This window comes from Amblyomma mixtum, chromosome 2 (assembly GCF_055824585.1).
Source record: "Amblyomma mixtum isolate Tamu chromosome 2, ASM5582458v1, whole genome shotgun sequence".
NCBI classification, from domain to species: domain Eukaryota; kingdom Metazoa; phylum Arthropoda; class Arachnida; order Ixodida; family Ixodidae; genus Amblyomma; species Amblyomma mixtum.
The window spans coordinates 296,716,674-296,742,545 of NC_143013.1; the positions used below are offsets into that span (position 1 = coordinate 296,716,674).

At 48.7% G+C, this 25,872-nt stretch overlaps 1 protein-coding gene across 1 annotated transcript in view; it reads left to right on the plus strand.

The window, feature by feature from the left end:
• LOC149364602 (uncharacterized) overlaps positions 1-25,872 on the plus strand; it is a 267,785-nt gene that overhangs the window by 121,768 nt on the left and 120,145 nt on the right. The window contains exon 2 of the mRNA XM_089574551.1: positions 115-264. Coding sequence (XP_089430677.1) covers positions 168-264 — 97 coding nt within the window. The 5' untranslated portion in view covers positions 115-167. The remainder of the gene's footprint in view (positions 1-114; positions 265-25,872) is intronic.

Below are 25,872 nucleotides of genomic sequence, written 5' to 3' on the forward strand. Positions count from 1 at the left end.
TGCTTAGTTCAGTACAGTGAAACAGCGACCCTCTGTCCTGACCTGACCTGAACTGTCCTGCTATACTCTCCCCCTATACTCTCCTCCCATACTGTCCTCCTATGCTCTGCGCAGGACGGAGCCCCCGGAGGCGGAGCTGCGTGGCGTCGCCGCGGCCGTGTTGCCCGATGCGGCTGAGCCCCTTCGCGCCGTCATGCCTGCTGCTGCTGCTGTGCGTGCTGCTAGCCTCGCTCGCGCCCCCTGCGCACGCCAGATGGGCACCAGGTGAGGCTGTGGTGGTACCGTGCATGCCCGCATATCCTATCCCAGACTCCAGACATCTAGCGAAAACGAAAGCTGCACTGCCCGTAGCGATGACCAAGTGGTTTCGGCATCCGTCTTGTTTGCGGCGGAAGTGCATGCAGGGTTCGATCCCCAGTGCCACCGGGCGGAGGGGTGGGTAGTGATGGTGGTGGTGGTGAATACATTTACTAGGAAGGGACAGGAGGTATGCTTGGATCAGGTCGTAAGGAACCGATCCTTACAAGCACCCACCGGTTTCCTGGTACTCAGCGCTTTTTCTGCCTAGGCGAAATGCTCGGGGAAAGGCGATTGTGACGCCACCTTGTGCAGACCAAACAGGTTAGCCATCGAGCTTCTTTGGCGAAGCTTCCCTTGCGCGACTGAAAATCAAATCGTCATCAAAAGCTGCACTAAAGCATAATTATCTACAATTAGTTGTCTGCAGGCTGCCGGCTAAATAGTGTAAGGTCCTGAGTCCATGCAGGGAAAAATTTATTCCGTTGGAATTTTCTACGGCGTCTCTCATAGCCTTAGTCGCTTTGGGACGTTAAACCCTATAAACCAAACCAACCACCAATTTTCTAAAGACAGCCCGCAGGCACTATTTATAGACAGGTTGCGTACTATCGTAACCTTCACCTGAAGAAAACCGCCCAGGTGCGCGCAGAATTAAAAATTAAAGAAAACAAGAAGGCAGTAAACCGCTGACCTTGCAAACCCCGCAAATCAACGGCGTTTTCTATTGGCGATGCGTGGTGAATGGCTCAGCTGTCAAGCAGGACTCCGCCGCTGGACGTGGCTGCGTGGACGTGGACGTGGCCTGCGCAGAGCCAATTCATTGATTTCATTTTTTTCCAGATGTACACAAACTCCGCAATCGCCATTTGGTGAAAAAAAATAAAACTTTCAATATAGCTTGACTTATCCCAGGAGTCCGATGGTGCTCAACACAGAATGGTGGAGGCCCGGGTAGGTTTAGGTTTTAAAAGAAGCCTCGTAGAAACAAAGTGTGTCCATGAAAGTCAAGTTAAAAAGAGCTACGTAAAAGAGTCTAATAATATGGAGAAAGAAAATCTGTTTGAGATATGAAAAAAAGGGGGGGGGGGGGGGGGGGACCACGGATCAGCAGCTTTAATAGATGGGCAAGAAAGAAGCCCCAAGTTGAGGCTGCAGTTGGTATGTTTAGGGTCCGCATCAGCCGCCGTCACAGCCCTGCTGCGTAGGCATAGACTCTTAGTGTCAATTTAGGCCTAAGGTGGGTTCAGACGAGCGGACCGGATCGCGGATGGTCCGAGCGCGTCAGCGCTCTCCGCGCGCCACGTGACGGGAACGTCACGGCTCTGAGCGACCTTGAGCGGGCGGCGCAGACTTTTCCGGGCCCGGATCGCGGACCGAGTGAAAAAGACGAGCGCCTTTTTCAGTCCGCGCAGACCGAGCCTCCGCCGCGGACCGGGATTGTTTTTGCTCTTTTTTGCTTCTAGGCGCGCTCGTCTGGCTAGCTATCTTGAATGAAGTCGGCTTTGCTCCGTGCTGGCGCCTTTCGTTTTGGCGCACTTTTCGCCGAATTTGCAGCTGGAGTGCGGCATTGTGTGTCCTGGTTTTCGTGTTTCGCTCACTGCGCTGTTCACTCCGCGTATGCTGCACTGCGACGTATTGTGTATTTGAGCGTGTGCGTAAATGCCCGCTTTGCTTTGTTGATTCTTCTAATTTGAGTGAATTTGGAAAGAAGGCGCTCACTGAGCCAGTATCTGGTAAAACTGCTCTCGACTCAGCCGCAGCAAGCGTTTGTACTCTCTGGGTCGCATTCAAGTAGGTCCTCGTGCAGCAGGCCCTGCATGCCCAAGCACTTTTTTCCAAACATAAGTTTTTAGCCACGAAAGCTTCCTCCTCGTCTTCAGACGCTTCAATGGCTACAGCCAGTGCGGCGAGACTACGTTTTCTCTCGGCGTTCATGTTGAAACTCTCGGCAGCCGAGTTTTCGAAGCCACGCAAACAGCGCAAGCACGCCGTGGGCGAGAGGACGCGCGGATTGTCCGCTGCGTTCGTGTGAATGCTCGACGTCCGGACCGTCTCCCGGAGCTTGGTCACGCGTCACGATAACCGCGCTGACGCGCGCGGACTATCCGCGATCCGGTCCGCTCGTCTGAACCCACCTTAAGCTGCCTAGAAGAGAGCACGCCTCTGACGTCACACGGCAGGACGCGCTCCTTACGCTTAATCCTCCCTTCGGAGGAACGCAAGTCAGGTGGAAGAGTGACGGCCGTCCATGCTGCGAAAATGATGTCCGAAGGCAGCAGTACCCTGATGTGTAGCTCTACGGGTTATAGGCTGCGCCAAAAACACGTGGTCGAAGATGATGAAAAATAGAAAGTCAATTAGGCTAATGCTGTGCCGTCAGCCTGTGTCATCGAATCAGTCCCTCCTCCCGTGTTATATTGCGTCCCAGGGGATTGCCTAGAAAAGTACCGATGCGATTGATTATACTGAGAAAAGTAAATGACTACTGGTTAAAATTGGTTTGAGAAAAAGGATAGGGGGAGTGCTGTCTGAAAGATTCGTGCTCGGGTTACGAGCAATTATCGAGCCGTTTTCTGAACTGACGTGCCTGTACACTGCTCGTGTTTGCATTCTGCAAAAAAAAAAGAACAAAAAGAAACCATGGCTGGCAGGCGTGTCTAGTTAAGCTGAGAAAGTATATACTCAGCGCGTCGTTTCTCGCGCGTCGCGACATCCTTCAACGTCGTTGCGAGTTTGTATCTAAAACGTCGGAGTGTATTCGCCTCATCTACTCAAAAGCGCGTGAAGCGGGAGGGCAAAGTTATGCCGCAAAATTCCGGGTGTCTGCCTGCAAGAGGAGATCCCGACGGGCCGCGTTCGTGAGTCGACGTGTGGCTTGGAGCCCGAAAAACTAAGCCTGTGGCCTCCCAAGGGGTGTTTTACACTCTCTAAGTTTAGAGTCCGAGGCGGGGTGTTGTATAGCTGGCGTCGCCAGTCGGCCGCCTCACTGACTGCGTCGCACTGTGCGCGCCACGAGACAGCGCCAGCCAGGCCAAGTGCGCGCGTACTTCTATAACTGCTGCCGCTGGCGGCGACGCCCAGATCGCACGGGTCGATTATTTCGGCGGCGCCATCGCGGCCCGGGTGTGCGTTACAAGGCCGTGGGGCGAAGCGGCCCAGTGTCCCGTCACTTTTAAGAGAAGGGCCTCTGTTTGTTTGTGCGTTGTTGCTTGCGCAACTGGCGTGGAATGTGCGGCGGCCCCGCTTTCCAGATCCTCCTGACACCGAAGTTGTACTGCGTCCCGTGTGCGTGCGTCTTCCGGCATCGTGCCAGCTTGCTGCTGCGCGGTGAATTGAACGCGGCAAAACTTTGGCTCCTCTACGTCATTGATGAACTTTATGATTCATTCACTGTGGCTGTTTTAGATTCCGCGAACGGTTGTGCTGAACCAGAGGTATTGAAACTCAAGAGGCGTCCTTGTGCTGTGCGATGTCAGTGCACTGTAAAGATCTCCAGGTGGTCGAAATTATTCCGGAGACCTACATTACGGCATCTATTTCTTCTTTCACTTTCACCTTCCGCCCTTCCATTGTGGCGCGGTTCAGGTGTCCGCCCAGATATGTGAGACAGATACTGCGCCATTTTCCTTCCTCAAAAACAAATTTTCAATTTTTTTTGTTACATGTTCTGTTTTGTTCTATGAGTGTGCTAACGATTGGAAACGTTAGCACTCAAATAAATTGTTTTTCTGTCGGGTGGTGGTGGTGGTGAAAACATTTATTAAGAATGAACAGGAGGTATGTTTGGATCGGACCGATTTTTACAAACACTAGGTGGAGGTCCCTAGTATGGGACCCCAGTGGCGGTGGCCGCCGCCCGGGCGCGCCCGACTAAGGCTTGTTGGGAGTTTCTTATCCCGTTGCCGACACGTATAGAATCATTCATTTCCTTTATTAACCCCAAGTCTTGGAAAGAGCAAATCTTACCAAAGGACTCGTGTAGTTATGGTCGCACCCCTTTCACGTAGTCCGTTTGCACAGCGACCTCATAGCGTTGGCACGTGTCCCACCCGTCTCCGGTGTGGGTTCTCCCATCTCTCTCTCCTTGTTTCCGTGTACGTCACTGCGTTCAGCTGGCGCAGTCCAGATGCCCTTTAGCAGCCCTGCCTCCATGCAGTGAGGTTGGGTACTGTTACAGCGGGGTCTTCAGTTTCGAGCTCTTGGTTATGAAATGACGTCGCGCGGCCCGGTCGATTGCTGCGTGCGAAACAAAAGATTGGTCACCCATTCGCTCAGCGAAGGTCCAGAGACGCTCAGATCGATACAAGCGAGAACGTGTTATTTTCTTGTCGCTCGATATGGGGACTCCGGGTAGGTTTCGTGTAACATATATCGAAATCCTTCAGAGTTTCCCCATGTAGTGTGTGGTTTCGAGAAGCTGTATAACTGGGCGCAGAGGAAAACTGCACAACTGTAAAATACGCCACGGCTCTGGATAAGAGAGTTTGTTTACGTTTGAGGTTTTACCCTTTAAGGCTCAGCGGAAGTGCTCGTGGGTGATGTCGGTGACACAAACTATGGTGTGCAGGAAAACCTTATCTAATCGGGTTAGGGGAGCCAGAAGAGATTGCAGCATGGCCCAGATAACCGGTGTAGACTTGGGATAGTTCCAGAGGAAATTCTGTTTCGGTTCTTGCTGCTTAGCGGGGCCCTTAGAAAGAGAGAGAGAGGACAGGAAAAGGCGAGGAGGTAAAAGAGCCGTATACTGCCCTTTTGGCTGCCCTATATATTTAAAGTAAAGGGAAGTAAAGGAAGTTGAAGGGGACGTTGAGTCCGTCGCTATGTCGGTTTCGTTGGGTCGGTTCGTGAAAACTTGAAATTGGTCACTTCCAAGGTTCTTCGAAACGAGTGAAAAGTCAGAGCGAAATCGCAGCGGCTCTCTTACTTTCCCATGAGAGTTGAGTAGCTGGGAAGCCATGGTGTTATTCGAGGCTTTCAAGCACTGGATACAGGATGTCCCGGACCTGTAGCGCTCTTCTAGCGATTGGAGTGTCTATTTCTTAATATCGTGCAGAGAAAAATTAACGTCGTTAGTCAGAGACATTAGCTCGCGTTTTTTATATGCCTGTTGTTGTTATGAAAACATGAGTGCAAAACATTTGCGGAAAAATAAAAAAGAAAAGAAATCGAACCACCTCTGTGGTGAGGTTGCAGCTAAGGGCCGATGGCTTTATGCCGAAACGTTTTGCTTTCCCCGTCTGTGGGAATTTGTTTTTGTTTGTTTGCTGGCTCCCTGTTTCGATTCGTCTGATTGATTTCAGCGCCGTGAAACAAGGCGGCGAAGAAATTAAATTGAGGCTCGCTGCGATCGCGCAAGGGAGCACTCAGGACGGTGTCTGTGCGTCCTTGCTTCGTGCTGTTCCTTCCCCGGGCGCTATTTCTTTCTCGAAGGCCATCGTTTCAAAAACTTTGTTCGAGCTGACACGGTTATGGATGAATCAGGGCGACGGCCCGGCACCGCTCTTCTGCGGTTTGTGGTAGTCTCTGCTGGAGAGCTGCTAGTGCAAATTAATTTAATCAGCCGTTTTACGGCATCTCTGCTGTGCCGTCAAGCGCAATCTCGCTAGTGACCAAGATTGACAGTAGCTGTTTTTTTTTGCTACCTTTTGTTACCGATATATAAAATACTTCCTTCCCGATATTGTGCTGAGAACCGCAGCGGCAGCTGAAGAGTTATGACATCCTGCTGCTGAATCCAACGACAGTGGTTCGAATCCCGGCCGCTGCGGGCGCATTTCTATGGAGGCGAAGTGTAAGAATGCCGCCCTTGTGCTGTGCGGTGCTAATGCACGTTAATGAACCTCGGTTGGTCGATATTAATCCGGGATCCTCCGCTACGGCCTCTCCCATAGCTTATGTGCAGCTTTAGGATGTTAAACCCGACAAGCCAAACTAAACTTACTTTTCTGAGTCACACCACAGAAAGTTAGCCGTGATATACGTGGAGAAGTGGTCGAATTTTCATATTCTTTATTGATTGGAAAAAAAAGTATATTTGCGTTACACAATCCAAGGGAACGTTAATACGCAGGAGGGTGTTTGTCGAGCTCAGATTAAAAACGCCGTTCTCCTAGACATAAGGACTTTAGTAAAATTAATCCGTTAGTGGCGGAAATACAGTTTGTCCAAAGCGATTTCTTTGATGCGAAAGGCCCGGAAACGCGTAAGCTTCGCTCCTAGATAGTCCTGGCGCACGTTTCATTTAGTCGTCATTGCATGCAAAACGCATTCCTCGTCTGTTTTAAATGAACAGAGATTCATGCATATGCAATGGTGAAATGAATGCGAGAAAGTGAAATTCACTATTTACGGCGTTTTCCTTATGTCGGACATTGCTGCTTGGATGGCCGTAAACACTTCCCGCTCGGTGTACGAAAACGCTTGTGACGTCCCGCTTGTGACGTCATCAAGCGGCCGTATGACGCACACAGCAAGATAAGCACCGCCGATTCAGACAATCCTATGTATGCCGTTCGTCTATATGTACTCGAAACTGGCCGACCGCTGTGTGGCGCCATTTATGCGGTGACATTCGCGCCGTAATTGTGACGCAACCTTTTATCGTACAGCGTTCCGGGTGCACGTGTCATACGATTTCTCGTTGCATATCGCTTAAATGTGCTAGTCAAGTTGAAGGCTGTCTTGCGACAGGCATTCGAACCGACGACATATGCATCTTCAACTGTATGCCTTGTCTGGCTTTCGCATGAAAATTGTGATGCGACTGTTCGTCGTACAGCGTTCCGGATTGTGTCATACACATGAACTCTTAGAAAAGAACTTTAATGAATGTACAAACATTACGCGTAAACAATGAACAATGCACCCCGGGGACAGTAATGCTTTCGCTTTCCCACATGTAAGCATTCTTAAGTGTCTCTGCCGAATCCCCCCCCCCCCCCCCCCCTCGCTTACTGTAAATCAGCCATGCCCTTCTGGCTCCAACTACTTCGTTCTACTTCTTTTCAAGATTTATTAATGCATGAAAACAAACGCTCATACCTATGATACAACTGCTGCACTAAATAGCCAATTACAGCTAGTGCCTGCTTGGGCTCGTAATGACTGCGGTGTATGCGGACTGTCATTTTTAATAAGGGGGTAATTACTCATTGACATCCACCCGAGCGCAACCTACAAAGGAGCCGAGCGTAGCCGTATGGCTGCGCTCGTGTGGATGTCAATGAGTAATTACTCCCTTATTACAAACCTACTCCACCTTTAGGGATTCCCCTAAACATTTGACCAACACAGTTCCCAATTCGAGTTATTGATCAATTCGCTCTCGTCCTACCATAAGCTTGCCGTCCTCCCGGGTAGCTCAATTGGTAGAGCGACTGCTCCGGTGAAGCGGTGGTCCTGAGTTCGAACCACGGAGCAGGACGAATTTTTCTTTAACTACGAAGTTTCTGAGAAAGCTGTATAGCTTTCCTTTGTAGCCGTATGGCTGCGCTCGGGTGGATGTCAATGAGTAATTACTGCCTTATTACAAAGCTACTCCACCTTGTGGGATTGCCCTAAACATTTGACCAACACTGTCATTTTTACGTTCCCAACATGGACTATGTATCTGGTCCGCACTACCCTGTGTACGAGTTAACAGCCCGTGCAGTGCTGCGATAACACAAATGTGCGGCTTCGCTATCTGGTTGTCATTAGGCACCCGGGGCAACGTGCCCTCGGGGCCTGGCTGGCTCTCCGCCTACCCGCAAACAAAGCAGTCCCCGCGGTCTGGGATAACCGGACGCCCACTCACGCGCGCGATCTTGGGGCCCAGGGTGGAGAGAACGAAGGGGAGAGGAAATAAAAAGAGAAGCAACCAAGACGTGCAGAAGTATTCAGACTTCTCGAAGAAAGACACGCCGGGTACCAAGAAATCGGCTGGGACCAGAGAAAACGAATTGGCCATCCGAGCGTGAATCGACCTTTGTTTATTTTTTGTTCCTTTCTTTTGACTCTCAGAACTCCTCCTGCCTGGCTAAACTCTGTGTAATTGGCTTCGCATGTCTCCGGTTCCGTACGCTCTGAGAGGAATTCGATGTCGATTTTTTGTTTGTTTGTGCTTCGATCGTTTGTCGTGATTAAACTTTTTCGCTTAACTCTTTCCGTACTCTACGAATAAGCGGAGTCGACGGAGCTCTCGTGTTGTTTTCGACACGGCTTTAGCGTGCTCGTTCCATTCCACTCGTCGTTATTATCCGGCATTCGCCGCCGAAATGACTCGGGCGACCTCTCGACCCGCAGAGTGGTATTGCGCCGAACCTTCCTCCGCCGTTTTCTTCGGCTGCAGTGTTTCTGACACCCAAGTTTGAGAAGACGGCGCCAAACCGTGCGCGCGAAAGGTACAAACTCGTTAACGGGAAATTGTGCTGCGTCCGCCGAAGCCGCGTGCCTCTTGTATGCCGGCGCGTTTCGTCGTAACTCGGCTCGTTAACATCCTTCGCAGCTGCTGCTGGCTTTGTTAGCAAGTTCGAAGGAAACACCTTGCGGTATCGACGAGCTTGCTCGCGTTTTGTTTTGCTTGTGTACTGTAAATTCTGCGTCTTTCCCCTCCCTGGGGGCTCTAGGTAATTGTGCGAGCTTCCGCGCGTTCGCTAAAAGGCAGTTCTCGTTATATGAAGCCGCCCGTTAAAATTTTACCCTCCGCGAACTGGTTTTAGTAGTCGGTTGCAGCACCAGTACCTGTATTGGTTTTTTTTTTTCAGCAAATTATACTTAACCTCGCTTCAAAGTTGTAGGCGGAGAAGCTGCGACCGCGAATCGGAACATATTCGAAGATTATCCTTGTCTGCACGTGAGAGTTATTTTGGAAGTGATTACTGTGCAAAATGCCGAGATTCTTCAGTTAACGGATGTAACCTGTTGTCTTTTGCGGTATTCACTATCGCTATGCAAAGACGAGTTAGTCGCATCGTACGCACGCACGCAGGTAAAACACACCCTTGAGTTAATTTTCACACTGTCTTTTGTCCTGTACATAATTTTCGTGTCAATTAAGAGCCGTTATATTGTAGCGTGGTATCGCCTAACATCAGTAGGGGTGTCTGTTTACAATTTCTCTTTCGCTTCAGTGCGTTAACCGTCACGCTAACCAATGCTTAAGGAACCGTTCAGAGGTGTGCAAAATAAACTGTCATGAATACGAAGATTGAGACGGTTAATAAAACCATTGATATTATGTTCGACGCAATAATTAAGGCTAGTGCGATCTGACAATGGCTACTCTGTATCGTTTCTGCAGGATGAATTTGCGTATATATATATATCGTGTTACGTCTTGCCGTACCGTTTGCTCAGTACTGCGCGTCGGCTTTGTGTTTATTCTACCTGTGCTTTCTGCCAGTCGCGCGCATCCGCTCTTTCAACAGGTGAGAGTGCAATGCACACCTCACCACACGACACCTCACCACACGACACGACACCACACCACACCACACCACACCACACGACACCACACGACACCTCACCTTACCACACCACACCACACATCACACGACACCACACGACACCACACGACACCGCACCACACCACACCACACGGCACCACACAACACCACACGACACCACACCACACCACACGGCACCACAGACACCACACGACACCACACCACACCACACCACACGGCACCACACAACACCACACGACACCACACCACACCACACGGCACCACAGACACCACACGACACCACACCACACCACACGGCACCACAGACACCACACGACACAACACAACACAACACGACACACCACACCACACAACACAACACGACACGACACACCACACCACACCACACCACACGGCACGGCACGACACGACACGACACGGCACGGCACGACACGGCACGACACGGCACGGCACGACACGGCACGACACGGCACGGCACCACAGACACGACACGACACCCCAGACACGACACGACACGGCACCCCAGACACCACACCACACGGCACCCCAGACACCACACCACACCACACGACACCACAGACACCACACGACACCACAGACACCACACGACACCGCACACTACCAGATTGGCGGGACAGGCATGGGAATACGGAAGGCCCACTTGTGTCCTGCTCTATCAGAAAAGTTTAAAGACAGCTCAAAGGCGACATGGCATCTATCGGTAATGCAAAATTGTGCATGCGGAGGAAAAAACAAAGAACTCCCGCGAACGGGACGAATGAGAGAAGACAGACAGGTTAGGTCAGGTTGGATCTCAGCCCAGTGAACAACGTGCAGCATACATAAAGAGAACCGTACAAGACTCCAAGACAGGCCTCGCCGCCGGTAGAAGAACAGAGAATAAAGAAAGCAAACGGAACTTCGAGAGGAGTGCGACAGAAGGAATAGGTCGAGAAAAAGGCGTCGGCAACTTGTTCCTTGAGGGCGCTTTCTCCTGCCGGTTAACGTCCGCTGCCGGTCAGCCGACCTAGACGAACGCATATCGGCGTCTTACTCTTCTTTACGGCCTTCTTCGCTCTTCTGCTTCTGTGCTTCTTTGCGTTGGCGTGTTTGGTAAATCATCCTTCGAGGACCTCACTCTCCTTATTGCAGCATAGCAAGGTGCACTCCAACCGAGAGTGCTCGGTCGTGTTGCTGGCAGCTGCTCGTCAATATAACCGGGTTGGGGATGCGCATATTCGATGGCATCCTGCGCTTGCTTCTTCTGCCTCTGGTGCTACCTCGGTCGTGATCGCCCATCGGTGTTTCTTTTTTTTTTACTTCTTTTCTTTCCTGGGGATGGTTGCGTCATCTCGCTCTCGTTTCCTTTACTCGGCAGTATCGTCTTTCCTCTGCGTGCCGACCCCTTTCTTTGCATTGGGCCGAAAGTGTTTGATCTTGTTCGCGCAGGCATGCAACTGGGGCCGACGGGCATGGGTGGCGTAAGCATTCCTTGAAGCGCTCACTGCTGCAATGATTGATTGAGAGTTTGACTGATTTGGTAAAGTGATATATCAATAAATAAAAAAAAAGTCTCGTTTTGTATGGAGTAGCAGTTTTTGGTTCCCAAAATTGATAAAAACCGTACACGAAGTGTATTCTGAAGCATCCCTTCCTTAGTTTTGACAGCGCATAGTTAGGTTTGGTTTGGTTTGTGGGGTTTAACGTCCCAAAGCGACTAAGGCTATGAGAGACGCCGTAGTGGAGGGCTCCGGAAATTTCGACCACCTGGGGTTCTTTAATGCCAGGTGGTCGAAATTTCCGGAGCCCTCCACTACGGCGTCTCTCATAGCCTGAGTCGCTTTGGGACGTTAAACCCCACAAACCAAACCAAACCTAACTATGCGCTGTCAAAACTAAGGAAGGGATGCCCCAGAATACACTTCGTGTACGGTTTTTATCAATGTGAGGTGTAGGTGGATATCAATTCGGCTTGTTTTAAGCTTTGGACGGTGTCAAACATTTCATGGTCCCTAATGTCCTAAGATCAGAGCGGACAAAGAACACATTTTAAAAACTTAATACGCTGTCATTAACTCCCTCTATTTCTCTTCCCCTCCCCCTTCCCCCTAGAGACTTCATTCGGACAGAGCCGTTTATCAGCGAACTAAGGCCGAACAAGCCTTCCTTTTCACGGAGCGCTATAGTGCTGGCAAATCCCCGCATACCATATTCCACATGCAGTAGACAAAGTAGTATACTTTTACCGACTGTCGTCATTGCTCGGTCCATTCCTTAGTACAAATGTCAGATCCTGTATTTTTGTCCCAGATCTTCGTATTGACCTTCGTAATGTGTTCCACTCGGCGACAACACGGTATGCGTGACCGAACTTTCCTTCTTATTCGCCAGATGGCAAACAGGGACTCATCTTGCCTGAGGCGGTCATCTCCAGTTTCTCTGCATACAGTAGGAAATAAGATACCTCGCTTTGAACTTGGAATAGCTGTGGTGAATATGTGAGCATAGGATGGTGGTGGCAGGAGCTTGGGGCGTATCGGGGGCGATGGAGACGAAGTCCTGCGGTGTGTGGGAGGGGCTGGTATCAGTAGTGAGGATGTTTTACGAGGAGTTAGTATCTGGCCGGGAGCACTGCTGTGTACTTTGAGGCTCGGTTGTACCACCGTTCACGTCGAATCGGGGATCACGGAGTCCTATCTGGTCTTGACGTCATGAGATTGAATCGACTGGCGGGAGGAAAAAACGTTGATCTTTAAATCCAAATTTCTTAAATAAATGCAATCCTTTTTGACTCCCCCCCCCCCCCCCCTCCCTCTTTTCAAGCCACGAAGAGATGATCAATAGTTTTTTTTTTTTTTTTTTTGCAAAGAACAGAAAATGCACGGAGTAGTCCTCGGTCTTCTCATTAATGCCTGAGGTTATCTAGATTTAAGTAGCCACGAGTTCTCACGTGGTAGCTCGGTTCGGTGGAACACGTTTCGGAGAGGCAGATTTGGGCATAAATCGAGCGTAACCTGGTTTGGCCAAAAAAGCTTGCTAAGTTCGCAGAAATCGGCAAATATCAGGCTTTACCGGAAACCGAAGGTCATATTTCGCATATTTTACGCACGCATATCGTCCGCATGCGAATACGCGCATCTGCACATTTCCGCGCGGCACGCATGTTTAAACGGATTCCTTTTCTCCGTGCAGCGATCTTTCGTTTCTTTTTTTTAAATCTCCAGTATGCGTTAAACATGCATCTCATGACGGCTTATTTTGTTTGCCAAAAGTTGATCCTCTCCGTACTCTTTCTTTTTTTTTCTTGGTCATTTTTTCTTTTTTGATTTCTGTATTATTCTTGGGATGGGGTGGTGAAGGGGGGACACTACCTGTAGCTTAATAGATTGCTCTGCAATGGTTTCTTTGTTTTTCATGAACGTTTTCGGTCGGCATACATTGCGTATTCCGTGTACTCCTCTATGTCCGAGTTTCCGCTCGTGATGCTTTATGGTAATGGTTGCTACTTCATTAACCATCCCGTTTCTATCGGGCGCTCGTAATAGCTAGCGAACCGACTGCAGCGAGCAGAGTGGCGTGCCGGGATTTCCGGCCACTGGTTAGTGTGGATCAGTGCGGGTACTCAGCCTGGGCACGCCAGCAAATAAGGTAGCATTGATTATGGCCATGCGAAGAAGAAAAGGCAATTGGTCGAAACGTTTGTCTTTCATTTAACGTCATTCCAGTTAGTGGCTGCATAGATAGACCCGGATAAAAACGTGAGCGCTTTTCTGCTTACGTGTGCTCTAAAGTAGAACCTCCTATTTTGCTTTCAAACTGTGTTTTCAGTGAAAACTCGCAATTATTTTGTACCGGTGGGGTCTCAATCGCCTGGTTTTCGCCCCGCTGGAAGTCCTAACAGGAGAGATGCGTCTTGAGCCAGCAATGTACAGCGTGTTTTTGTTCTGATATTTTTTTTTATTGTGGTGGTCTTTTGCAATAGAAGTTGTAGTTGAGATTGGTTGGTTTGGTTTGTTGGGGTTTAACGTCCCAAAGCAACTCAGGCTATGGGGGACGCCGTAGTGAAGGGCTCCGGAAGTTTCGACCACCTGGGGTTCTTTAACGTGCACTGACATCGCACAGTACATGTGCCTCTAGAATTTCGCCTTCATCGAAATTCGGCCGCCGCGGCCGGGATCGAACCCGTGTCTTTCGGGCCAGCAGCCGAGCGCCGTAACCTTTGAGCCACCGCGGATGGTGTAGTTGAGATTGATCCCCGAGTCCCAGCTGCAAACCAGCATTTATCATGCTTTCGGAAGTGTATGTAATGAGCAGCGACGATGTCGGCGCCTTCTTTTCGTGAACGCGTGGTCTTTATTCTCATCACCTTAAATCACCTCATATGCGAAACTGACAGAAAGCCGCACATGTTGACATTATGGAAGCCTGCTGAGTGTCGCGCCACGTCTCGACAGAAAGATTTACAGCTGAAGCGCATTTTTGATACCGCTAATTGAATTGATCGTGTTGGCGTTCGCGAGCCTGTTTAAAAACTCCGCGCATGCGCCTGTCTCGTGAAATGGCCATCTTTAGGACCCCCCCCCCCCCCCCCCCCCCCTAATCTTTCTTTAAAGAGAGTAATTACTCATCAATACCTACTTCAGCGCTTCAAAACAACTGCAAAGAAAAGCTACGCCACTTTCGTTGATTCCTCGCGGTAGGTGAAAAATTCACCCTGGTTAGGGCCCAGCTCAGAACCGCTGCAGTTTCCGGGCAGTATCTCAACCGAATACGCTAACCTAGAAGGCTTGCAGATTGGCTAGCAATTTGAAGTAGGAATCATGTTAGTCAAGTGTCTAACAGTGATTGCAGTGATGTTGTCAGATGTCTAACTTTTGACCATCATCTTTCGACTAGCCTCTGTGAACCTAGGTTTTGTTTATAATATAGTTGATTGTCACTGAAATGCAATACAGGCGGACACGCGCGCTCGGCGTCAGCGCTACCGCTTTTCGTTGCGTGGCGCGCGTCTCTGCGGATACACTAGCACGGGCGTGCAGTCTACACAGGTGCGCGCTGTACAACGGCGAAAGGTGCGGTCTTATCGAACCGCGCGTGCGCGCAACACGAACAGAGTCAGCCCGGACCGACCGGAAGATGTCGTTACAGGGCTTGTCTCGTCTCCCAGGGGAAGCGTACCGGCAAAGCAACTCGGGCAGCTGGAAAATGGAAGCGCACCCGCAACGCACGCTCCGCGCTGTCAAATCTCGTTTGTGCACTTCGCTTCTTCGGAGTGGAGTGTTGCGGTGGGCTTTCTCCTGCTGTTTTTTTTTTTGTCCCTCCGTGTACACTGTCGCAGCTTTTGCGTTCCCACACGTCGCCTACGAGGTTTGCTCCGCTTATCTTATCCGATGAGTAGTGCTCGCAACGCGTTCTCTTACGTCGCCGAACTGGTCCTTTGTTCGCTTTTATTACAGCTGAAATCTAGGCACAGGACAGGTAAATCTGCCCTGTGTACAGACGTCCAGGTAAATCTGCCTTGTGTACAGACGTCTACGAAAGTGTTCGGCGACTCTGAAGAAAACTCGCCTGACTCGGCAGATAAGCGAGGAATGCGTGGCTGTATGCTGTGCTGACGAAGGCAGTGAAAGTTGAAATGTTACATCGTCTTACAAGGCGAGAAATCCTCTTACTGGGTCGCATTACAAGAAATGCATAGAAGGTTCCTGTTAAGTCCCGAATGCTCTTTCTGTTGCTCGTCCGTCACGGTGGCTCAGTGGTTATGGTGCTCGGCTGCTGACCCGAAAGACGCGGGTTCGATCCCGGCCGCGGCGGTCGAATTTCTATGGAGGAGAAATTCTAGAGGCCCGTGTGCTGTGCGATGTCAGTGCACGTTAAAGAACCCCAGGTGGTCGAAATTTCTGGAGCCCTTCACTACGGCGTCTCTCATAGCCTGAGTTGCTTTGGGACGTTAAAACCCAAAAACTAAACTAAACTAACTCTTTCTGTTGCTCGGTCTGCGGAAGTTGGCAGTTATTTTGTGAATTTGGTAGGCAGCCTCTCGATAGCAGCTGTTAAGCATCGCCGACTACAGTGTATTGGCAGGGTGAATGCAGAACACCGCTGCATTAAACGCTTCTGAAAGGCAGCAACCTCGTCGCCGAATGAACTCAGTGCTGAATAAAAAACGATGAGTGTTCTACTCCTCGTAGCACGCAGCATCGCTTTGGCAAGGAAAAGATTGCCGACCGAGCAGTCTTTGCGCGATCCGGTAAATTGTTTGCCGTATACATGCATGGAAGGTAGAAGAAAGTATGCCGGAAAGTGTGCTGTGAGCAAACAAATGAAATGAGAACAAGACAGAGGAAACAAGAACAGCAAAATGAAAAGATCTTAGGCGGGGTAAGTTCAGTGCTAGCGCAGGTTAATTGCGCTTCGAAGGTGCGAAGACTCTTGAAGTGTCATTCAACCTCGCTTGTATTCCCTGTCCAGCCGCTAATATGTTTTATTTTGTTGGCATTTTAGTTTTTTTGTTTGGTTTGGTTTCTGATATTACGAGACGATGTCTCGGTAACGGAGTGGGGAAGCAAGACACGGAGGGGAGGCTCACACACGCCCATTGAAAACGGGCATCATGCAGCAACCAGCATAAATTGCCATGCTTCTCAAACATGGACAGTAAGAATATGGCTGTTTATTTGGCATACCCCGCACGCAAGTGAAACTGTAGGGCGGATATTAACATACGCGAACAGTACTCTAAGCACGTAAAAGAACACACATTTTATTCCAGTGCTGCCTTCCTCCGGCATAGCCCGAATCGTCGTGTTTTGTTCTGACATACTATTGCCGGCACGGAGTGCGAAGGCAAGATAACCGCTCGTCCTTAAGGGTAACAGAGTGGATTCTAAGAGGAGGCAAGCGTAGCAGGAGGGAGGGGTGAAGAAAGTTAGGCGGACTAGTTTGCGGGGATACGGTGGCCGCAGCTGGCACAGGACAGGGTTAATTGCCTGCAGTAGGCGTAGTCTGGCTGATTATTATGATGGTGATGATGATGATGATAAGGATTACTGCCGGGCCACCGAGCACCCGTCGCGTTGGCTCAGTGTAATCACAATCTTAATAGACACACAGGACAAGCGTACATCTAACCGTCGCGGTGTCTCAGAGGTTATGGCGCTCGGCTGCTGACCCGAAAGGTGCGGGTTCGATCCCGACCGCGGCGGTCGAATTTCGATGGAGGCGAAATTCCAGAGGCCTGTGTACCGTGCAATGTCAGTGCACATTAAAGAACCGTAGGTGACCGAAATTAATCCTGCGCCCTTCACTGCTCTGACTCTCTCTCTTCGTTCTTTCACTCTCTCCATCTTTTCTATCGCGGTGCGGTTGTAATGCCCACCGATGAGTGACAAAGGTACAGCGCCTCTTCTTTCCCCAAAAGAACGTTCATTTTAATTTTTCATCGATTCTTCTTCCAGGCCCGCTTGACTAACATTGTATCCCGTCTTCTTCTTCCTTTTCTTCAACATCCACGTTGATGACATTGTGTAATATCGAGGCTGCATAGCACACCAAAATCCGCTGGGTTGGCGCTGAAACCGCTTCGCACTTAGCAAAGAACAATTATTCTAAGTAGCTACAAAGCTTCGCGCACCGTTTTCATCCGTGTTTCGATCGTTCGATAACGCCGCTGCTGCCTCCTCTTTTCCTTCTAAACACATTTCGTCGCGCTTCAGTAAGCAGAGTTGATGTGTTCTCTCGTAACGAACATGCACTTCGTCGCGCAAAATCGGCTAAGGAGTGCGCCGCAAGGTGCCGAACGTACCTCTTTTTATCTTGCACCCACCGTTCTGCGATCTCGCTCGCTACCGCTGTATAGCCCGCGCCGTCCACACCGGACGCATCGCCGTCGACAGGCGGGCTGCATGTGAAAGCAACAGCTGGCGGCACTTTCATTAATGCCTCGCCATGGATTCATCCGAGGGGAAACGTGTCATTTTACACCGCGCTTGTTTTCTCTGCGTGCGTTGCTTTGATGGCTGTGCGCTTTACGGAGAAGGTAGAAGGAAAAGAAAAGGGTGAGGTGTTTTTCTTTTCCGAGAGGTCTTCCTCCTAATACCTCGTTGGACAGGCTTTAACACAAAATAAACGCTCGCGGCAGACTGCGAAGATTGAAAAAAAAAAAAAAAACGAGGAAAGGGGGAAGGGGCGAAAAAACTTTTTCTGCATTGCATCTTGCGCTACGCTGTGTGTTTCGTTCTCGGCCGAGAACCGGCGTATTGAGCATGGTATGGCCGGACTTGAGCTGAAAAATAAAAGTTATCTCTCTCTCTCTCTCTCTGTGTTTCGTCTTTCTTTTGCAGAGAGGTAATTTTTGTGCACTATCGCTGGTCCGAAGGCGCCTAAAGGAGTGAAAACGAGGGAGCTTTATTTTTGCCCTACTTTTGTTAATATTTCTTGCATTTCCAGCTATTTAGGACAAAGAACAGTAACAAAATTGCTAGACTTCTCTTCGTTCTTTGGACGGAGAAGTGACGATGATAATTTCTTGCCACAGAATTAACTGAAAGAACAGAGAGTCATAGCAGAAAAGGAAGTATCAATCCGTTTGGCAAATTACCGAAGAAGCCGCCGCTATGGTGACCCCGAAGAACACCATTGGCGTCTCTTGTATGATGACAAAAAAGCAAGGCTGAAGGAGATGGCGTGGAGAGAGTGAAAGCGCTCCGGAGGAGGAGATGTTTTGAATACATGAAAGGAGGTTCATAAGGTGCAGCGGACGGCCGGGTGACGCAACACATTCAACTCCTGCGATGGTCAAACGCATTAAGGGGGAATCGTAAGCATAGAGAATTTCTTTTTTTTAATTTTAAGTGCAAGAGTTATTGCTTATATCTGTAGTAAATTACTCCAAAGAGAAAGAAAAGCTACCTCGCTTTGCGGCGTCCAGTTTTTGAGCTCACCTTATGTGCAACGCTAGAGCGGTTCCATCTGCACAGCTCATCACCTCACGCAACGAGTGGTGTCCGTGCAGTGTGAAATATCCGGTGGCATATCTAGCATGACACATGTGAAAAGCGCGGCGGTCGAATTTCGATGGAGGCGAGATTCTAGAGGTCCGTGTTGCGCGATGTCAGAGCACGTTAAAGAACCTTAGGTGGTCGAAATTTCCGGAGCCCCCCACTACGGCGTCTCTCATAGCCTTAGTCGCTTTGGGACGTTTTAGTCGCTTTCATTATTTTTGTCGTCTTCTTTTATTTATTGCATCAGTGCGGCAGCGAGTAGCAGCATGCCATCACATTGATTCGCCCACCCTGTAATATTTTAGGAGCCTGTTTTCTGCGGGCGCTTTGTCGTTTTTGCGTCGCTTTCATTCGACTGATATCACCGTGGTCTTCTAGCTTGTTGAGTATCATCACGATGGTACCGCTTTCGCAAGTCTTGCAGTGATCGATGTCTTTAGCAGTCTAATTTCTTGTTCAGTACAGGGAGATAAGGAGGTGCTTGCTTCATCCGTGGTCGCATTCGCGGTGCCTTTGAATCGATCCGAAACTAGGAATAACACTCTGCCTGCCTGGTGTACCCATGACATTTGTGGTCTTCAGAAACGCATTAGAGACTAGATGCCGTTACGAGGTGAAACCAGCGTGTACGCGGTGAGTTGAATTGGAGAGAAAAGCGATTAAGAGAACCCACTGCATGCAGTAACTCTCTGAGCGAACGAAATGCAGTACGAATGGAACAGTTTTTTGTCGGACTATTTCTGGCAGAGGCCTAAATACGGTTAAGCCTGTTCACTACTAGCGGTGATGAAAGCGAAGTATTACGGATGATTTCTCTTTGCTTATCGGGAACTACCCTAACGTAGTTGAAATACGTGCTCTTTCGACTGCGCCGTTATGAATGTCGACGACATGGCTAGTTCATGTTAGGAAGAAATTGTTTTGTTTCTTCTTGTTCGATTTGCATTTTTGATAGATTTCTGGAGCGGCAGTAGTGAAATGCGGTTCAGTGCACTCCCCAAAACGGATTTGCGTTGGCTTCGGTATCGAGGAGAGCTCGACTTACTTGTGCTGTTCTCGCATTTGGAGTGAAGTAGTTCTCCCAGAAGTTTCTTCGCGCAAGTTATCCGTGAAGAGCTATTCTTTCTCGGATATGCGGCTGCAAACCCTGCATTCAATGAAAGCTAGCGACTGGCCTTACGTTTTGCTTTTCTACGTGTGGGAAAATGTTTATCGGCAACAGCGTTGGTGCCGCCGCGGTGGCTCAGCGGTTATGGTGCTCGGCTGCTGACCCGAAAGACGTGGGTTCGATCCCGGCCGCGGCGGCTAGAATTTCTTTGGAGGAGAAATTCTAGAGGCCCGTGTACTGTGCGATGTCAGTGCACGTTAAAAGAACCCCAGGTGGTCGAAATTTCCGGAGCCCTCCACTACGGCGTCTCTCATAGCCTTAGTCGCTTTGGGACGTTAAACCCCATAAACCAAACCAAACCAGCAACAGCGTTGGTTAGACGCGTTCTGCGCCGCGAGTGCCGAACATTTGTGAAAGGTTTTTATAGTAGCGTCCGTGATCAGACACCTCATAATTTTCACGTGTCTGCCTTGCTGCTTAGCGTGGATAAAGTTCTGCTTAAGCATTGCTGTTGCGCAATTTGCTTCCTTTGGTGTGACTTGACCCGCAGCACTGCCTAAAAGAAAGAAATATTGCTTCAGGTGCGTTAACCACTGACCTTCTATTTAGTAGGTCCTTAGGAACCAGCAAAAGCGTTGATGAAGTCGAGAGTGTGACGGAATCCCGTCTGGCGGGGGGGGGGGGGGGGGGGGATACATTTCAAAAAACAGACACCGACCAGTAAAATAAAATTTGAAATTGACGTTTCGGCGCCCAGAACGAGGGTCTTGTTCACAATGGAATCACACCAAAAAGGGTTTCGTCTTTAAAAGCTAGAGTAGTCGCCGTAAGGATTTACCCGATTTACGCGCGATCTTTACGGCGCTTACTCTATAGCTTTTAAAGACGAACCCTTTTTGGTGTGATTCCATTGTGAAAAAGGCGCCCGTTCTGGGCGCCGAAAGGTCAGTTTCAAATTTCAGCAAAAGCGTGCAAAAAGTAAAATTATTTTCTCGTTGCCGACATAGTGCTTTAACTTCATAAAGAAACCCTTCGCGTCATACTCTGAAAGAAGGTTGTAAGAATGAACTAATACTTTCGGGAGCGTGGGCACCTTTTTGTTCTGCTATGGATGCTATCGCATTTGTTCATGGCCTTCAGAAAGAGGGCGGACCGTCTAGCTCGCGCTGCTTAATTTCGCGCTCCGCTTGTGAGAATGCGAGTGGACTTTCCCGAGATGAAGGAGCGAGTTACCTCATAGCCCGAGCTGTCGAGTGTGCCGCCGTGCCAGACGCGCTCTATGGAGCAGGTGTGTACAGAGACGCGTAAGGAATGCGCTTCTCTTTAGCTTTTGTGTACGAGCCAGATTTGGCACCGGCTTGCGCACAAAAGGCGAGGCCGACCAGAAGGTTCTGACTTTTTGTTAGCGATGACGCTCGAAAGCACTCTTGCCGGAGAAGGAGAGGGACCATATTGTTACGTATCGGGGGAAGTATAGAACAAGGATGATGATGACGATTTCAGTTTTAATGGCTCAAGGGCATATGTGAGGGAGTATGCTGGAAAGTATTGGATGAAAGTATATGGAGGGTTTATTGAGGAAGTATGCGGAGAAAGAATTTGGAAAAAGTAAACGCAGAAAATAAAGTAAATGGAGAACGTAAATGTAGAAAGTAAATGGAAAACTATATGAAAAAACTATATTAAAAAAGTACATTGATAAAGCATGTGGAGAAATTATACGGAGAAAATATACGGAGAAAGTATGCGGAGAAAGTATGCGGAGAAAGTACACGGAGAAAGTACACGGAGAAAGTACACGGAGAAGGTATACGGAGAAGGTATACGGAGAAAGTAATAGGGAAAAGGTATAGGGAAACGGTATATAGGGAAACGGTATATAGGGAAAGTATATAGAGAAAGTTTGTATAGAGAAAGTTTATAGAGAGAAAGTTTATAGAGAGAAAGTTTATGGAGAGAAAGTTTATGGAGGGAAAGTTTATGGAGAGAAAGTTTATGGAGAGAAAGTTTATGGAGAGAAAGTTTATGGAGAGAAAGTTTATGGAGAGAAAGTTTATGGAGAGAAAGCTTATGGAGAGAAAGCTTATGGAGAGAAAGCTTATGGAGAGAAAGCTTATGGAGAGAAAGCTTATGGAGAGAAAGTTTATGGAGAGAAAGTTTATGGAGAGAAAGTTTATGGAGAAAGTTTATGGAGAAAGTTTATGGAGAAAGTTTATGGAGAAAGTTTATGGAGAAAGTTCATGGAGAAAGTTCATGGAGAAAGTTCATGGAGAAAGTTCATGGAGAAAGTTCATGGAGAAAGTTCATGGAGAAAGTTGATGGAGAAAGTTGATGGAGAAAGTTCATGGAGAAAGTTCATGGAGAAAGTTCATGGAGAAAGTTTATGGAGAAAGTTTATGGAGAAAGTATATGGAGAAAGTATATTGATAAAATATAAAGGTAACGCGTTGGCAAAATGTGCAGTAACATAGTATATTCTTGGGAAGAGCATAAAAGAGAGAACGGGCCGCTAGAGCTGCCTCCACGGCAGTCCCTTCATAAAGTACCTGCGGGTGCATTACTGCTTTTTTCGGTGATATACTGGGGTATTCTTGGGGTACATAAACTTCTTCGCCGTTTCAGATCCAGAGCTACGAAGTTTTCCTGTGCATTAGGACTTAGAAAGGATTGAGTGGAGGAGAAAGCGGGAAGGTGGGCAAAAGGGTGGTTAAGGAGGGAGAAAACAAGGCAGAGAAAGGTGTAAAAGTGGAGAAAAACTACAATAAATAAACGGGAGAAACGTGGAAGAGGTTAATCCGTAGCGTATCGGCGCACTTTTTCAAAAAGGCATGATGCAGTGAACACGCACACCAGCTTGCTCGGTGTTTTTTATTTCTTTCTTGACAACGAAAGCTACTAAAATTCTCTGCTCTAGAGGCGTTCCTTGTGAGCACAAATTGACGGCGACCTTAAATGGACTCAATTTCTGCTCTTCCTACACCGTTAAGAGCTCTGGTTCAATAAAACTTGTTGCTGGGCTAGTTGGTGACACATACTTGAATAAAAAGGTAGCGCAAGAAAAAGACGAACACAGAAGGAAGACGCGACAAACACGAACATTAAGAGCGCTGCGAGAATCGCCTTTAGTGCGCTGGATTCCAGTAAGCCTTTCTTATCTGGAAAATAAAAAAAGGAATACACTTCCTTACGTTTTTCGTCCATCAAACCTTTCGAGAAGGAACCCCGTTATGTGAAGGTTTGATCTTTTCGATCTTTGTCCTGCTGGTCGTTGTTTTCGCCACTTTTGTGGATTTTTATTGTTTCGCTTGCAGTCGAGCCTTTCCGTCGCCTTTTGTTGGCATTTCAGAGTTCACAATTTCTCCTTCCTACTGCCCGTACAGGCTTCCCACAACACCCGCTTTACTTTACTTTCGCTGCTAGCATAGACTTGCCTCCCTTTTCACACCACAGCTCGTTTCTTCTATATTGTTTCCCATCACTTATAAAACCTTCACCTTATCAGGGCTCACTCGCAACGACACCTCTTGCTTTTCATCACCTTTGTTTCTGTTCTCGATGGCGGCTCCCATTTTTGCCTTCACTTTCGCATTATCTTTTAAGCTCCTCACCTTTCCTTCTATTGTCTCCAGTGTTCTTTCTGTTCTGAAGTGTTTTCCGATGTTTGTGCGATGTAACGGCGCAAAAGGTGATAGCAGTAAACGAGGAGGTTTTTTACGTAATCACTTTGCTATCTTTATAGCCTTCTGCACATCCTTTCCCGAACCACACCACTCTATTTGACTTTCCCTACTAAAAGAAGTGTCGGTTGATAGTTTAGTTCACGCGCGTGTAATGACGTTAGCTGCGCGTGTACGCCCCCATCTCTATGGTTTCTTTTCGCGCATGCTCTGTCACTAGCTTCAAATTGTCGTCGAATTTTTTAAGCACTTCCAGTGTCACCACCTTTAATGATTCGCGAAAATTCTACTCTTGGCTATTTACTAAGGAAGAAAAAAAGAGGTAACAGCATCGCTTTAGTGTCGCGACGCGACAGGGACAATATCGCTTTAGTGTTTTTCCGAACAAGCGAAACGAGGTGCTATCCCAGAGTGCGGTATTACTCTATCCAAGCTGCAGGCTACCACGGCCTGACGCCGAAACTGCCGCCTTGCGCTCGGCAGCCCAACAGCTTAGGCCCCAGGGAGATCGCCAGGACTTGTTTGTTATAGAAACTGCCCTGTGTCTTGTGCGGCGAGTCTGCTGCAGTCCGATAAACTGAGTGTGCGCTCGCGGTTTTTACTTGTTTTTTTTTTCTTCGCGCTATACTGTAAGCGAGAGTCAATCTTGTCACGAAAGTGCGCCCTTCATAAGCTAGATGGCTGTGCCCGTCATCGCAGCGGAGGGGCGCTCCGGTGTCGCAAGAGAGTTTCTCATCTGTCGCTACCGGAGCCCTTGAGTAGCTTCGCAGTGACAGCGTTTTAGCGCCCGGCTTGCGCAGCCTTATATATGAGCCGGGAGGAGCAACGTTCTCGAGCGTGACGTCCATCAGCGCTAGAGACCCCGCGGCGTCGATGCCCTACTACTGTCACTGTGTACCTGTTCGTAACCCCCCCCCGGCGCTCCACCTATACTCAGGAACCTCGTCAGATAGCCGCGAAGAAATCGGTTCGGCGTCCCTATCTTTCTTCTTTTCGTCCGTTTATCCCCTGCTGATTCCTAGAGGCCTGCCAACCAAGGTCGGTTGTGGTTAACCTCTCTACACCCCCTCTCTCCTCTTCCACCTTCTCTTTCTTTTCTTGCTGTCTCCCTGCCTCCCTAGTAGTGCGGTTTTCGTTCACACTGGTCCCGAAGGGGCTTATAGCGAAATCCGCATTGGGAATGAGTTCCGTAAATACGGTCTGCACGACCAGCTTTCTGCAGTGCTTTATTGTACTTTCGCTTTTTTTTTTTCAAGGTGCTGGTAAATCCGGACTCATTTTCGAATCCGATTATTTTCTAGTGTCGTGGGTTATGAATGGTTCCACTCGTTCTGAATGGCAGGGTAATTGCGCCGGGAACCGTCTCTATACATATAGGAACGCCCGGAAACGATGGTTCTGGAAACGGGTTAGTTTGTTTGCACACAGTTGGCCGAGCAGGTTTGGAACTTTGAATCCTTTGCCGCGGTTCAGGTTGACTTGTTATCGACTGCCCAGGTAACGAGAAAACCTGTCTCCCCGTTTCGAAATCATTTTCGATTCAGATGGGGTACATTATGTTCGGTCACGGTGCGACGTATACGTTTTGAAAAAAAAAAAAAAGTAAATAAAAGTCAGCGTCGAACTGTTTCCAGGCCGAACGAGTGTATTACGAAACGTCCGACGCCATATCAGGATGGCGGTCATTTTATTGCTGTACCAGTGTACAGGATAAAAATGGAACTCCACTCAGATTTTGCCCCTGCACATAGACGGCAGAAGTAATTTTTACACAGAAGAGAAACGTGGCAGTGAGATGTTTACACTTTTGAAAAACTCGCCAGGGATGTTTTGTCACGGTGTCGCCTCCAAGCGAAAGGCTTACATGTAGCTGCCAAATTAGAGACGGTATATGAATGCCACACTTGTTGCTTTATTTCCGGTTTACACATATGCTGCTGCTATGTACATTCTTTGTAAAAAGTAACCAGGCTGCATGGTTTGCTTCTAGCTCGTACAGTGGAGCCCTTACAGCTTCCCTGAAGCTGAAATGGCCGTTAAAGATAAGGACTGGGGGTCTTCTTACCTTCCAACACCCTTTTATCTTTAGGAAAGCCACAAGGGCTCCAATATACAAGCTAGAAGCAAACCATGCAGTCTGGTTACTTTTGACAAAGACGGTACCATGGGTATCGAAAAGAAGCAGGGTACTGTTGATCGTGGATAGCAGTATTATTTTATGCAGTAAAATTTGCTTCATGGAGAATGCGAACACTTATTTGAGAAGTTCCAATTATTGAAACGGTCGCACTCACTTAAACATGAAGAACGCGTTTCTCATTCAAAACTTTCAAAGTTCA